Source organism: Prionailurus viverrinus, chromosome A1 (genome assembly GCF_022837055.1).
Source record: "Prionailurus viverrinus isolate Anna chromosome A1, UM_Priviv_1.0, whole genome shotgun sequence".
Classification (NCBI taxonomy): domain Eukaryota; kingdom Metazoa; phylum Chordata; class Mammalia; order Carnivora; family Felidae; genus Prionailurus; species Prionailurus viverrinus.
Genome location: NC_062561.1, coordinates 141,482,424 through 141,498,045, shown reverse-complemented (window position 1 = coordinate 141,498,045; position 15,622 = coordinate 141,482,424). Strand labels below are relative to the sequence as shown.

Here is a 15,622-nt window from a genome sequence, read left to right as displayed (position 1 = left end):
AGGTCAGACTCTTCCTGTGCTGAGAACAAACCAGGCTCACACCTGCCCAGCACTGTACTCCCAGCCTGCACCATCCTGCTTTCCACCCACCTAACCAGCTCCTCCTTCCCTTCCAGGGGCAGCTCCTGTTCTCTCTCCATGACCACTCCTCTTAGGATTCTAGCCCACAAAAATCCATGGTCTCTGAAGTACTCGGTGCATGCCTTGTTTTCACACTGTGTCACATACTCATCTCTACTGTTATTTAACTCTTCTATATAAGAATGCCCACTACCTCCGTTTCTAAGCATCTTAAGAAGGACAGAGATCTTCAAATGTCATGTGTTCCTTCTACCCTTTTTCCCTCTACCACACACTATACAGTACACTATGTATACAGTATGTGCTCAGTAAATATCCAATGAATTGGAATCTGAACAAGAACTCACCCATCAGTGAGGTTTTAGTTAAAGTAAAAGCAGTGATTAGCTCTGGAGCCAGCTTCCTGCTCATGTTTGACACCAGGATAAAAATAGCCCTATTATTCCCATTTTGGTCCATAGGCAATTGTGGGAAGAGTATCTCATAAGCCGTAGGCAAAACAAATCAAGAAAATCCTCCCTCTCAGCCCTTCTCCCCCCACCCTGTCTGTAAATTTAAAAGCAACAAACCTACTAAGACTCACCATGAGTTTCTGCATTTTAGCATGGTATAAAACATCCTGGTAGTGCTGGGCGCAGTCTGGATCCACATCTTTGATCTTAGCAGTAGGTAAGAGCAGAGTATCTAAAGTTTTCAAAGCATTCCCTTCATCAATAGCTTCATTGATGTACCCTACAGCTACGATTCCTAGGGCAAGAAAAAAAGTTTTCCTCTTAAGTCACAATACATCATAAGTCCTCTAGAATCACCTATAAGAAAGATGGAGTTAGAAAGGGGGTAGGGAACCCCCTGCACATAAGACAACCTCTAAGAGCTAATAACAGAGCTAAGGATGTACAAAGGTACAATGTACATTTTGTACAATGTACAAAAGTGTAGAGTATTTCTACACACACTCATTGTGCGATGTGAAAATGAAATGGAGGAGAAAATTCCATTTGGAATAGATTCCAATCACAAATACATTATAACTACTTAAATCATAAACAGGAATAAATTTAACAAAAGAAGCATGAGACATGTACGCTGAAAACCATGAAACACTACTGAAAAAAATTAAAGATGACCTAAATAAATGGAAAAATAATCTCATGTTCATGGATCCGAACAATACTGTTAAGGTGGAAATACTCCTCAAACTGATCAATAGATTCAGGGTAGTCCCTATCAAAATCCCAACTGCATTTTTCTTTCAAACAGAAATTGACAAGCTGTATCTAAAATTCACATGTAAATGCAAGGGACCAAGAATAACCAACGCAGTGTTGAAAAAAGAACAAAAGTGGAGTTCTCTTAACAATTTCAAAACTTACTACAAAGCTACAGTTAATCAATACTGCATGGTGCTGCCATAAGGATAGATGTACGGATCAATGGAAAAGAATTTAGAGTTCAGAAATAAACCTTTACATTTGTGGGCAACTGATTTTTGACAAGACTGCCAAGACAACTCAACAAGTACAAGTCTTTATAACAAATGGCACTGGGACAACTGGACAGCCACATGCGTAAGAATGAAGCTGGACTCTCTACATCAGAGCCTACACAAAAAAATAACTCAAAATGGATCACAGACTGAAGTGTAAAAGCTTAATCTATGTAACACTTAGATGAAAACATAGGAGTAAATCTTTGTGGCCATGGGTTAGGTGCTAATTTTAATAGTGACACCAGAAACACAACTAAAGAAAAAAAAATAAATACACGAGATGTAAAAATGCAAACTTTTATGCTTCAAAGGACACCAGAGAAAGTGAAGGCAATCTATAGAATGGGAGAAAATACTTGCAAATCCTCTATGTGATAAAAGACTCGTACACCTTATACACATGTATACCAGATATATAAGGGACTCTTACAACTCAACAATAAGAAAGGAAAACCCAATTTAAAATGGGTAAAGGCCTTGAACACACACTTCTTGAAAGAAGATATACAAATGGCTAATAATCGCATGAAAAGATACTCAATATTAGTTATCAGGAAAATGCAAATCCAAATCACAATGAGATACCACTTCATATCCACTAGGACGGCAATAAAAATAAGACAAACAGTAACAAGTGTGAAGATGTGCTGACGCTGGAACTCTCATACATTGCTGGTGGGAACAGAAAATGGTAGTCATAATGGAAAACAAGCAGTTCCTTAAAATACTAAACACAGAATTACCATCTGATCTAGCACTTCTACTCCTAGGTATATACACTTAAGGGAACCACAGGTTCACATAAAAACTCAGACACTATTCTACTTATATGAAATATCCACAATGGGAAAATCCACAGAAACAAACTAGACCAGTGGTTGCGGGTGGGGGGAACGGGAGGACAGGCAAAGGGGAGTGACTCTACAAAGTCTCTTCTCGGGGTGATGAAAATGTTATGAATTTAGATAGTGTGATGGTAGTACAACTTTTTAAATCCATAAAAGTCACCATAAAAACAATCAATGGGTGAATTTTATGGTATATAAATTATATCTCAATGAAGGTGTTATAAAATGGGAGGACAACTTTATATACAAGTAGCAGGAGGAATGCTAATTTCTAGTGTAAACCTCACTTAGATAGCAGTGTGAAGGCAATGAGTGACAGAACCACAGAATAACAGAGCTGGAAAAATTTAATGTTGAGATGTACAGGAAAAAAAAAAAACTGAAATACAAAGAGGTTTGGATATACATTCTATTGTTTAGATGACTTTACCACTTTGTGAAGGATGCCAAAACAGAGATAGTTCTAAATCAAACAATTCCCTATAGTATCAGTAAAGTGAATTTCCAGGTCCATACAGTCCAATGCTGTCCAATAGAACATTTTGTGATGATGAAAACGTTCTCTGACTGGGCTGTCCAATACACTTCATGTAACTATTAAGCATTTAAAATGTGGCCAGTATGACTGGCGAACTTAATTTTAAATTTTATCTAATTTTAATGATTAAAGTAGCTGCACGTAGTTGGGGAGTGTGGATAGGCCTCCTAGAGATTAATAGTCAGACATGTTTTTTAAGATAGTTTTAAGGTTTAGTTATGACTAATTACTATCACAAATTGCTTCTATGAAACCACCTGGTAAAATAACATCTGGAGCCCTAACTCATGGATATGCCAAAAGAATAATAACCGTATCTACCAGCTCAACCTTCTACCATCTCCATCATACCACAGGTTCTTAGGAAATAGACTAGAAGGTCCAGGAAAGAAAAATACAGAGCAAAGTCATGGAACTTGGCAAATTTTTGCAACACCAGCAAAGGGTATCTATTTGGAGGCCCATTCTCCGTACTACCTTATTATTAAAAATAAATTATCAACCAGTCATAAAATACTACAGTATATGCAAGAATATACTTATATATAGTAGACACATGAACAATGTGTGGGTTAGGAGCACCAATACCCTGTGCAGTCAAAAATTCAGGTATAGGGAAGATGGCGGCGTAGGAGGACGCTGGGCTCACCGCCTCCTGTGGATCACTTAGATTCCACCCACACCTGCCCAAATAACCCAGAAAATCACCAGAAGACTAGCAGAATGGATTCTCCCGAGCCAAGCACAGATGAGAGGCCCACGGAAGAGGGTAGGAAGGGCGGAGAGGCGGTGCGCGCTGCACGGACTGGCGGGAAGGAGCCGGGACAGAGGGGCAGCCTGCTGGCCAAGCAGAGCCCTGGAGTCCGGCTTGAAAAGCGGAGGGGCCAGACTGCGTGGGTTCTGCCAGCCAGCATGACTTAACATCTGGAAGGTTATAAGTTAACAGCTCTGCTTGGAGAACGGGAGGGCTGGAGGACAACGGGAGGGAGAGTTGTTGAGTCCTGGACGACAGAGCGCAGCTTGGAGGGGAACAAAGGCGCTGGCCAGCGCCATCTCCCTTGCCCATCCCCCAGCCAAAACCCCAGGGGAACCAGTTCCTGTCAGGGAACTTGCTTGCACCGCGCAAACACGGAATGCTGTGTTTCTGCGGATTCATCCCTCCGGCGGGTCTGACTCCCTCCCGGTGCCACAGGGCCCCTCCCGAAGCGGATCTCCGAAGGAAAAGTGAGCTGAGCCTGCCCCTCCTGCCCCTGTGCACTTGGTGATCCACCCCAGCTAATACGCCAGATCCCGAGCACCACAAGCATGGCAGTGTGCAAGTACCCCAGACAGGGGCCACCCCACCCCACAGTGAATTCTGCCCCTAGGAGAGGGGAAGAGAAGGTACACACCAGTTTGACTGGGGCCCCAGCGGTGGGCTGGGGGCAGACATCGGGTCAGACTGCGGCCCCGCCCACCAACGCAAGTTATTCAAGACAGCACAGGGGAAGTGCCCTGCAGGTCCGCACCACTCCAGGCACTATCCAAAATGACGAATTGGAAGAATTCCCCTCAAAAGAATCTCCAGGAAATAACAACAGCTAACGAACTGGTCAAAAAGGATTGAAACAATATAACAGAAAGTGAATTTAGAATAATAGTCATAAAATTAATCGCTGGGCTTGAAAACAGTATAGAGGACAGCAGAGAATCTATTGCTACAGAGATGAAGGGACTAAGGAACAGCCAGGAGGAGCTAAAAAATGCTATTAATGATCTGCAAAATAAAATGGAGACAACCATGGCTCGGATTGAAGAGGCAGAGGAGAGAATAGGTGAACTAGAAGATAAAATTACGGAAAAAGAAGAAGCTGAGAAAGAGAGAGATAAAAAAATCCAGGAGTATGAGGGGAAAATTAGAGAACTAAGTGATGCACTAAAGAGAAATAATCTACGCATAATTGGTATCCCAGAGGAGGAAGAGAGAGGGAAAGGTGCTGAAGGTGTACTTGAAGAAATAATAGCTGAGAACTTCCCTGATCTGGGGAAGGAAAAAGGCACTGAAATCCAAGAGGCACAGAGAACTCCCTTCAGATGTAACTTGAATCGATCTTCTGCATGACATATCATAGTGAAACTGGCAAAATATAAGGATAAAGAGAAAATTCTGAAAGCAGCTAGGGATAAAAGTGCTCTAACATATAAAGGGAGACCTATAAGACTCATGACCGATCTCTCTGAAACTTGGTAGGCCAGAAAGGAATGGCAGGAGATCTTCAATGTGAGGAACAGGAAAAAATATGCAGCCGAGAATCCTTTATCCAGCAAGTCTGTCATTTAGAATAGAAGGAGAGATAAAGTATTCCCAAACAAACAAAAACTGAAGGAATTCGTCATCACTAAACCAGCCCTCCAAGAGATCCTAAGGGGGATCCTGTGAGACAAAGTACCAGAGACATCGCTACAAGCATGAAACCTATGGACATCACAATGACTCTAAACCCATATCTTTCTATAATAACACTGAATGTAAATGGACTAAATGCGCCAACCAAAAGACATAAGGTATCAGAATGGATAAAAAAACAAGACCCATCTATTTGCTGTCTACGAGAGACTCATTTTAGACCTGAGGACACCTTTAGATTGAGAGTGAGGGGATGGAGAACTATTTATCATGCCACTGGAAGTCAAAAGAAAGCTGGAGTAGCCATACTTATATCAGACAATCTAGACTTTAAATTAAAGGCTGTAACAAGAGATGAAGAAGGGCATTATAGAATCATTACAGGGTCTATCCATCAGGAAGAGCTAACAATTATAAATGTCTATGCGCCGAATACGGGAGCCCCCAAATATATAAAACAATTACTCATACACATAAGCAACCTTATTGATAAGAATGTGGTAATTGCAGGGGACTTTAACACTCCACTTACAGAAATGGATAGATCATCTAGACACACGGTCAATAAAGAAACAAGGGCCCTGAATGATACATTGGATCAGATGGACTTGACAGATATATTTAGAATTCTGCATCCCAAAGCAACAGAATATACTTTCTTCTTCTTCTTTTTTTTTTTTTAACGTTTATTTATTTTTGAGACAGAGAGAGACAGAGCATGAACGGGGGAGGGTCAGAGAGAGGGAGACACAGAATCTGAAACAGGCTCCAGGCTCTGAGCTGTCAGCACAGAGCCGATGTGGGGCTCGAACTCACGGGCTGTGAGATCATGACCTGAGCTGAAGTCGGCCGCTCAACTGACTGAGCCACCCAGGCTCCCCAGAATATACTTTCTTCTTGAGTGCACATGGAACATTCTCCAAGACAGATCATATACTGGGTCACAAAACAGCCCTTCATAAGTATACAAGAATTGAAATTATACCATGCATACTTTCAAACCACAATGCTATGAAGCTTGAAATCAACCACAGGAAAAAGTCTGGAAAACCTCCAAAAGCATGGAGGTTAAAGAACACCCTTCTAAAGAATGAGTGGGTCAACCAGGCAATTCAAGAAGAAATCAAAAATATATGGAAACAAACAAAAATGAAAATACAACAATCCAAACGCTTTGGGATGCAGCGAAGGCAGTCCTGAGAGGAAAATACATTGCAATCCAGGCCTATCTCAAGAAACAAGAAAAATTCCAAATACAAAATCTAACAGCACACCTAAAGGAAATAGAAGCAGAACAGCAAAGGCAGCCTAAACCCAGCAGAAGAAGAGAAATAATAAAGATCAGAGCAGAAATAAACAATATAGAATCTAAAAAAACTGTAGAGCAGATCAATGAAACCAAGAGTTGGTTTTTTGAAAAAATAAACAAAATTGACAAACCTCTAGCCAGGCTTCTCAAAAAGAAAAGGGAGATGACCCAAATAGATAAAATCATGAATGAAAATGTAATTATTACAACCAATCCCTCAGAGATACAAGCAATTACCAGGGAATACTATGAAAAATTATATGCCAACAAACTGGACAACCTGGAAGAAATGGACAAATTCTTAAACACCCACACGCTTCCAAAACTCAATCAGGAGGAAACAGAAAGCTTGAACAGATCCATAACCAGCGAAGAAATTGAATCAGTCATCAAAAATCTCCCAACAAATAAGAGTCTAGGACCAGATGGCTTCCCAGGGGAGTTCTACCAGACGTTTAAAGCAGAGATAACACCTATCCTTCTCAAGCTATTCCAAAAAATAGAAAGGGAAGGAAAACTTCCAGACTCATTCTATGAAGCCAGCATTACTTTGATTCCTAAACCAGACAGAGACCCAGTAAAAAAAAGAGAACCACAATATCCCTGATGAATATGGATGCAAAAATTCTCAATAAGATACTAGCAAATCGAATTCAACAGCATATAAAAAGAATTATTCACCATGATCAAGTGGCATTCACTCCTGGGATGCAGGGATGGTTCAACATTCGCAAATCAATCAACGTGATACATCACATTAATAAAAGAAAAGATAAGAACCATATGATCCTGTCAATCGATGCAGAAAAGGCATTTGACAAAATTCAGCACACTTTCTTAATAAAAACCCTTCAGAAAGTCGGGATAGAAGGAACATACTTAAACATCATAAAAGCCATTTATGAAAAGCCCACAGCTAACATCATCCTCAATGGGGAAAAACTGAGAGCTTTTTCCCTGAGATCAGGAACATGACAGGGATGTCCACTCTCACCGCTGTTGTTTAACAGTGTTGGAAGTGCTAGCATCAGCAATCAGACAATAAAAGGAAATCAAAGGCATCAAAATTGGCAAAGATGAAATCAAGCTTTCACTTTTTGCAGATGACATGATCTTATACATGGAAAATCCGATAGACTCCACCAAAAGTCTGCTAGAACTGATACATGAATTCAGCAAAGTTGCAGGATACAAAATCAACGTACAGAAATCAGTTGCATTCTTATACACTAATAATGAAGCAACCGAAAGACAAATAAAGAAACTGATCCCATTCACAACTGCACCAAGAAGCATAAAATACCTAGGGATAAATCTAACCAAAGATGTACAAGATCTGTATTCTGAAAACTATAGAAAGCTTATGAAGGAAATTGAAGAAGATATAAAGAAATGGAAAAACATTCCATGCTCATGGATTGGAAGAATAAATATTGTCAAAATGTCAATACTATCCAAAGCTATCTACACATTCAATGCAATCCCAATAAAAATTGCACCAGCATTCTTCTCGAAACTAGAACAAGCAATCCTAAAATTCATATGGAACCACAAAAGACCCCGAATAGCCAAAGTAATTTTGAAGAAGAAGACCAAAACAGGAGGCATCACAATCCCAGACTTTAGCCTCTACTACAAAGCTGTAATCATCAAGACAGCATGGTATTGGCACAGAAACAGACACATAGACCAATGGAATAGAATAGAAACCCCAGAACTAGACCCACAAACGTATGGCCAACTCATCTTTGACAAAGCAGGAAAGAATATCCAATGGAAAAAAGACAGTCTGTTTAACAAATGGTGCTGGGAGAACTAGACAGCAACATGCAGAAGATTGAAACTAGACCACTTTCTCACACTGTTCACACAAATCAACTCAAAATGGATAAAAGACCTGAATGTGAGACAGGAAACCATCAAAACCCTAGAGGAGAAAGCAGGAAAAGACCTCTCTGACCTCAGCCGTAGCAATCTCTTACTCGACACATCCCCAAAGGCAAGGGAATTAAAAGCAAAAATGAACTACTGGGACCTTATGAAGATAAAAAGCTTCTCCACAGCAAAGGAAACAACCAACGAAACTAAAAGGCAACCAACGGAATGGGAAAAGATATTTGCAAATGACATATTGGACAAAGGGCTAGTATCCAAAATCTATGAAGAGCTCACCAAACTCCACACCCGAAAAACAAATAACCCGGTGAAGAAATGGGCAGAAAACATGAATAGACACTTCTCTAAAGAAGACATCCGGATGGCCAACAGGCACATGAAAAGATGTTCAACGTCGCTCCTTATCAGGGAAATACAAATCAAAACCACACTCAGGTATCACCTCACGCCAGTCAGAGTGGCCAAAATGAACAAATCAGGAGACTATAGATGCTGGAGAGGATGTGGAGAAACGGGAACCCTCTTGCACTGTTGGTGGGAATGCAAACTGGTACAGCCACTCTGGGAAACAGTGTGGAGGTTCCTCAAAAAATTAAAAATAGACCTGCCCTATGACTCAGCAATAGCACTGCTAGGAATTTACCCAAGGGATACAGGAGTACTGATGCAAAGGGGCACTTGTACCCCAATGTTTATAGCAGCACTCTCAACAATAGCCAAATTATGGAAAGAGCCTAAATGTCCATCAACTGACGAATGGATAAAGAAATTGTGGTTTATATACACAATGGAGTACTACGTGGCAATGATAAAGAACGAAATATGGCCCTTTGTAGCAACGTGGATGGAACTGGAGAGTGTGATGCTAAGTGAAATAAGCCATACAGAGAAAGACAGATACCATATGGTTTCACTCTTATGTGGATCCTGAGAAACTTAACAGAAACCCATGGGGGAGGGGAAGGAAAAAAAAAAAAAAGAGGTTAGAGTGGGAGAGAGCCAAAGCGTAAGAGACTCTTAAAAACTGAGAACAAACTGAGGGTTGATGGGGGGTGGGAGGGAGGAGAGGGTGGGTGATGGGTATTGAGGAGGGCACCTTTTGGGATGAGCACTGGGTGTTGTATGGAAACCAATTTGACAATAAATTTCATATATTGAAAAAAAATCAGGTATAATTTTTTACTCCCCCCAAATTTAACTAATCAGAGCTTACTACTGGCTGGAAGCGTCAGTAATAACATAGTCAAGTAACATGTATTCTTACAATGAGTAAGCCAGAGAAAAGAAAATGTTAAGAAAATCCTAAGAGAAAATATATTTAGAGTACTCTACTGATTAAAAAAAAAAAAAACGTATAGTTCAAACCACGCTGTTCAAGGGTCAACTGTATATGCACACATATACACACACACACACACAAACGGGGTTTTTTCACTTCCCAGCTTAGTGCTGATGTACAAGAACTAGGAAAGAAGGTAAACATTAACAAGCACTAAGTTTTGAAAATAAATATTCCTAAAGCCAAACTCACTATTTCTCATTCTGTCAGTTATTTTTTCAAACACAATCATAAGTCACTCTACAAATGTGACATGCTATGGAATAAAGTAGTTACAATTTTTAAGAAGTATCTTCATCCTGATATTCAAACGCTAAGAATGAAGAGATTTACCTGTAGAAGAAAAGGGATGATCTAAAAGGCCAGAGATTATTCTAGATTCTAACACTTAAACATGTTTGAAGAAAAAGCAAAAATAGTTCCCTAACACTCAAGTTACATGATCTGAAAACATTGGAAGAACTCAACAAAGTCTAAGTTCTATCCACATACAAGGTATTATCGTTTTACCCTGTAGTAGTTACAACCTGGAGAGCATGGGATACTTCATATCATTCCCTGGACATGAAGCCTCTTCGGTAGACTGTTCCAAATACTTTTAAACACCCCATCCAAAAATGATCTTAACAGAACTATGTCTGAGAAAGAGAATATGTGTTCCTAATGGCCAGTCACCTGGGAGTGAGTGCATTCCAGCTGACTTGGTTGAAACCACTTGTTTAAGTTTTTGTTTGGTATGTTTCTAAGAACACAAGCTACTGAGGTCATAGTGAATGACCTCACAGGACATGTAAGACCTACCCAGAAGCCACCAGGGCACATGCACATCACTTCCTCTGTTTATAAGAGAAGGGAAAATCCCATTGCTGAGCCCAGTTCATGACCCACTTCTTTAAACCATCACAGAGACTATAATGTTCTATTCCAGTGAGACAGTGGATATTCTCTTACAGCTCATGCATTTGACATAGCAGATGAGTTAACCTACAAAGACAAGTACCTACTAAATTAAAAAAGCAAAAATTCAAAGGAACAAAACTACCTTGTTTAGGCTACGTGGTTAAACTGATGCTCCTCTCTGGCTCTACCAGGAAAAGTGAACTTTCCAGGAAGAAATCAACAGAGCCTCCAAGTCTGAGGAAATGCACTTAGCATCTTCTCTATTAAATGCACCTTCCACGTTTAGCATTTCCATTAGCTGTGGTACCTTATCCACATCACAATTCAGACACAGGATTAGACCCTGAAGTGTGTGTGTGGCAGGGGCAGGGTGGGAAGGGTAATACACTTTCAAGGTGTCCATGAAAAATCCTTAGCTCTTGGGGTGGTTTAATTACTATACTGTGCAATTTATGTCTGTTCACAATGGTGTATATTTTTATGTAGCTTTTAAAACAATTACATAAACAGAGGATATCACACTCAAGAATTCAAGAACTTTGAACAAAAATACCTCATTGTGACCTAATAAAACAAACCAAAGCACAGAGAAATTATATATTCTGCACTGAGTTCTCCAAATTCTAGAAAGGAAATGTGATAAAGAAGTCTCTGAAATAACTACTGTGGTTATGGCATATGCCCTTCATGACATGATAATCAAAGGAAATATGATAACAGCCATGTGACGTACAGCCCATGGAAAATACATGTAGTGTAGATGCCTATACAGACAAATCCATACCAATCCAAAGATACCAATCCAAAAATATTTCTGCTTAGATAGAACACCCACCTGACAAAAAGCCATTCTTTTTTTAAGTGATACAAATGTTACTTGTTTTTCTTTTCCTAAAAAAAAGCAAAAGCTCTCCTGGATAGTCTGCAACAAAAATGGCATCCTCCACCCTGCTTTTTAATTAACGTCCAGAATGGGAGTAAAAGTACAACCATTTAGCACAGAGAACTAATGCACCTTTGCCATAAAAGCAGCACATATAGAAATTACCAAAGGCCTGGACTGTGGGTATTGCCAGCAAGAACTAGGAAGAAATGAGAAAACAAAGATGGGACCTGATTCTTAGTTTTGCTTACCGAAACAGAGGAGTCCTACTCTTGAATTGCATTAGCCAAAGCACTCAAACAATTGCTGCAGGAAACTCAAGAGTGTGCAGCTGGGGGAGTCAAGTAGCAGGGCAGGAGGGCATGGGGCTGGGGGTGTGAACTTTGTAACAGGACATACACTAGTGTCCGTCCAGACCAGACGATATCAAACATCTGCTCACAATAGTGCTTCCCTCTTGACTAACATCTGGTAAGAACCACCAGCGACCAAGGCAACGTGTCAGAAAAAAGCTAAGTGGGCTGTGTGCAAACTGTCCGTTTGCAGGGATTCCAAAATGTCTCCAAGGACACGCAGAGAGGCAGCAGCAAGCTGTGTGGTCAGAGAAGAGGAAATTTAGATTTATAGAACTTAAAAAGGACAAAATGAAGAAACTGCCTGGATATATGGGTAACAGCGGCCCATCTGTGAATATGATGTCAAGGCAGCATATCTGAATACATGTTATCTATTAGGCACCTAGAGTAAGATGTTTAACAACAACAACAACAACAACAACAACAACAACAACAACAAAACAAACCCTGCCATGATGCTGGGCACAGGGCTCATAGGAAAGAGTAAAGAAAGCAAAGCAGATTATGCAAATGCAATTAAATAACAAAGTCATATGTTTTTATCTCAACAGGGATTTTACTATCCCAAAGTTAGATTCTGCCTTAGAAGACCAGACCTAAGACCTCACCAAAACGCACTAGAACAGCCTAAACGTGTGAGAGAACTATCTGCCTATTCAGTCAGCAAACTTAGAATGAGTTATAGGTCAAAGATGGAGGACAGAGGGGAGGTCAGGGACATCAGCGATCTTAATCTAAATGTTGCTGACAAATCAAAGAGCTCAGAGGAAGCCAAAGATGATGGTGCTGGTTTGTTTTTATGATGAAACAGACCACGTGGAACTTGAATTTGATAGTTCATGCTACAGGAAAGCAGTGACTACACTGAGTGCTCAGTTACAGAGCTCTTGATTCCACACTCTGTTTTTGGAAGCAAGAGGCAAATGATAAGGAGGCAAGTGTATCTTCAAGAAAGCATGTTTCAGAGCATATCTTCTTGGGATTGTCCATTTTCACGCAGGTAGCTCATAATTTCTAGATACACAGTCAATCATCAATCATGGTATGTGATCCTAAAGCAACAGTTAGTTTTTGTTCCAATTTCTTCTTAGGGTAGGAACATGTTCAAACTTCAAAAAAAAAAAAGCCCAAATAAAAGATCAAAATAAAGTTGAGCATCTAAAAAATTGAGTTATGGGGCACCTGGGTGGCTCAGTCAGTGAAGCGTCCGACTCCCACTCAGGTCATGATCTCACCGTTCGTGGGTTCGAGCCCTGTGTCGGGCTCTGTGCTGACAGCTCAGAGCCTGGAGCCTGCTTCAGATTCTGTCTCCCCCTCTCTCTCTGCCCCTCCCCTGTTCATGCTCTGTGTCTCTCTCCAAAATGAATAACATTCAAAAAAATTTTAAAAACTGAGTTAACTAGAGTATTCACCTGTGAAGTATAAATAAGAAAACATGAGGACTTCTGTTTACATATTTTTATCCCATCCTTTTATGTCTTTTTATGTATGCTTTGTAATGCATATATGGTGACACAGTATTACAGGCAAAAAATTTATATATACACATGCATATCAGGGAAGAGTGCTCTCTTGGGGCTCCATGAGCAAAAATCTGCATTCCTAATCTAGGGAACTAAGTAGTCCAGAAACCTCAGTTGCTCATTATACTATGAGAAGGAACGTGTTCCATACTTACGATCGTTTTCTTCTTGAATTTGAATATTCACCATATCTATACACTTCTGAATTTCATTCCAGCTTAAATTCTCTTGCCCTTGGGATAAGGCTTCCAGCTTCATGGTGAATAGTGCATTTGTGTAACTGTGGAAGAGAAGAGAATCATTAACACTAATCAGAGACACTCACTCTTTGTTCATTTTGTGCATCTCAAATTTGGCACATGGCCAAAAGTAGATGCTATAAGGTTAAAAAGGAGAAAGACACATGAAATGTTCTTTCACACCTTTGTGAACATACAACAAGCTCACTTATATTACATTTTTTTCTTAAAGATACTTTATGTACAAATGCTGTTTTTAAAAAAAAAATTTTTTTTTAATGTTTGTTTATTTTTGAGACAGAGAGAGACAGAGTATGAACGGGGGAGGGTCAGAGAGAGAGGGAGACAGAATCGGAAACAAATGCTGCTTAATGAAAGTACCTCAAAATCCAACCTTGTACCCAACTTAAGCAAAAAAAAAAAAACAACCCTTGAAGTCCTCAACTCTATGAAACTGCTTTCTTCCCCCTCAGTTACTAATTTTCCTTGCCTTTGCATGTTTTGACTCTGTTGAGGCTGTAGGCAATTTTTTTTTTAAGTTGGCTCCAAGCCCAGCATGGAGCTCAACGTGGGATTTGAATTCACAACACTGAGATCAAGCCCTGAGCTGAGATCAAGAGTCAGATGCTTAACCAAGTGAGCCACCCAGACATCCCCCAGATAAGTTTTATGTGATAAAATTCAGAATTACCATGGTTCTCAACCATGGTTCTCAACCCTTCTCATTTTTCTTGTTCCTTCCAGAAACCCTGATGAATAACACACATTTTCACTATACATTTTCTTGATAAGGTGGTATAGGGGTTGAATCAGAATGTTGTAAAATCCCTCCTCACCTGTCCATTTTTTGTAAGGCTCCACAGCACCTACTGAAAAACCTCCCTCTGTGTCCAGTCACTGCCACGGCACTCTTATACCTCATTTCTGACCTCTGACCCTCTTTATTATGGAAGACAGAGTTTGGTCAACCACCTCAATTACTTGTCTTGGTTGGGGAATTTTAGGGAAAAAAAATTATCCACCTTGATATATTAAGAAACTGTCATTTCTCAATAGTCAATTTTCCCAGTTAAAAATCACAGAACCAATGTTGCAACCGTAAGCTACCATGAGCTACTCTAGCCTAAAGTAAAGAAACTCAATAGTTTAGTTTGCTTTTGCATTGCACCATGGAAATAAAGATCAGTCTTCTACGTACATATTTATTCACTATGCATTTTGACTTCTGAATAGCATCTTTGGATTGCTAACAGCAGAGGTTAAAAAAAGGAACCTCACGTTCAGTTTATTTTATTTTTTTTAACGTTTATTTATTTATTTTTGAGACAGGGAGAGACACAGCATGAACAGGGGAGGGTCAGAGAGAGGGAGACACAGAATCTGAAGCAGGCTCCAGGCTCTGAGCCGTCAGCACAGAGCCCGACGCGGGGCTAGAACTCACGGATCGCGAGATTATGACCTGAGCCGAAGTCGGCCGCTTAACCGACTGAGCCACCCAGGCGCCCCAATAACATCACGTTCAGTTTAAAATTGTTTTCCTGGGATGCCTGGGTGGCTCAGTCAGTTGAGTGTCTGCCTCTTGGTTTCAGCTCAGGTCACGACTTCACCGTTTGTGGGTTTGAGCCCCGTGCTGGGTTCTGCACTAACAGAGCACCACTCACTTGCCAAATAAACTATTGAAAAAAATTGTTTTCCTGATTGTGACCAATTTTCTCAAAATTCTGTGTGCTTAAAGGCGCACAGAGTGCCTACAGAGTGTAGCTTGAGAGGGAAAAACATCATTCAGTGTAGGAAGTGGTGGCAATGATCCTTTATCTGTGACCGAAAGAGGGATC

General features: G+C 40.3%; 1 protein-coding gene across 3 annotated transcripts in view; it reads right to left on the bottom strand.

Moving 5' to 3' along the window:
* The window catches only part of IQGAP2 (IQ motif containing GTPase activating protein 2), a 298,358-nt gene that overhangs the window by 90,743 nt on the left and 191,993 nt on the right, over positions 1-15,622 (bottom strand). For 2 of the 3 annotated variants that reach the window (XM_047859837.1, XM_047859848.1), the window contains exons 12-13: positions 13,704-13,828; positions 665-828 (exon numbers count right to left, since the gene is read on the bottom strand). In XM_047859837.1, coding sequence (XP_047715793.1) covers positions 665-828; positions 13,704-13,828 — 289 coding nt within the window. Of the gene's footprint in view, positions 1-664; positions 829-10,561; positions 10,611-13,703; positions 13,829-15,622 lie in introns of those variants that run through there. The other variant, XM_047859856.1, reaches the window with a different exon arrangement.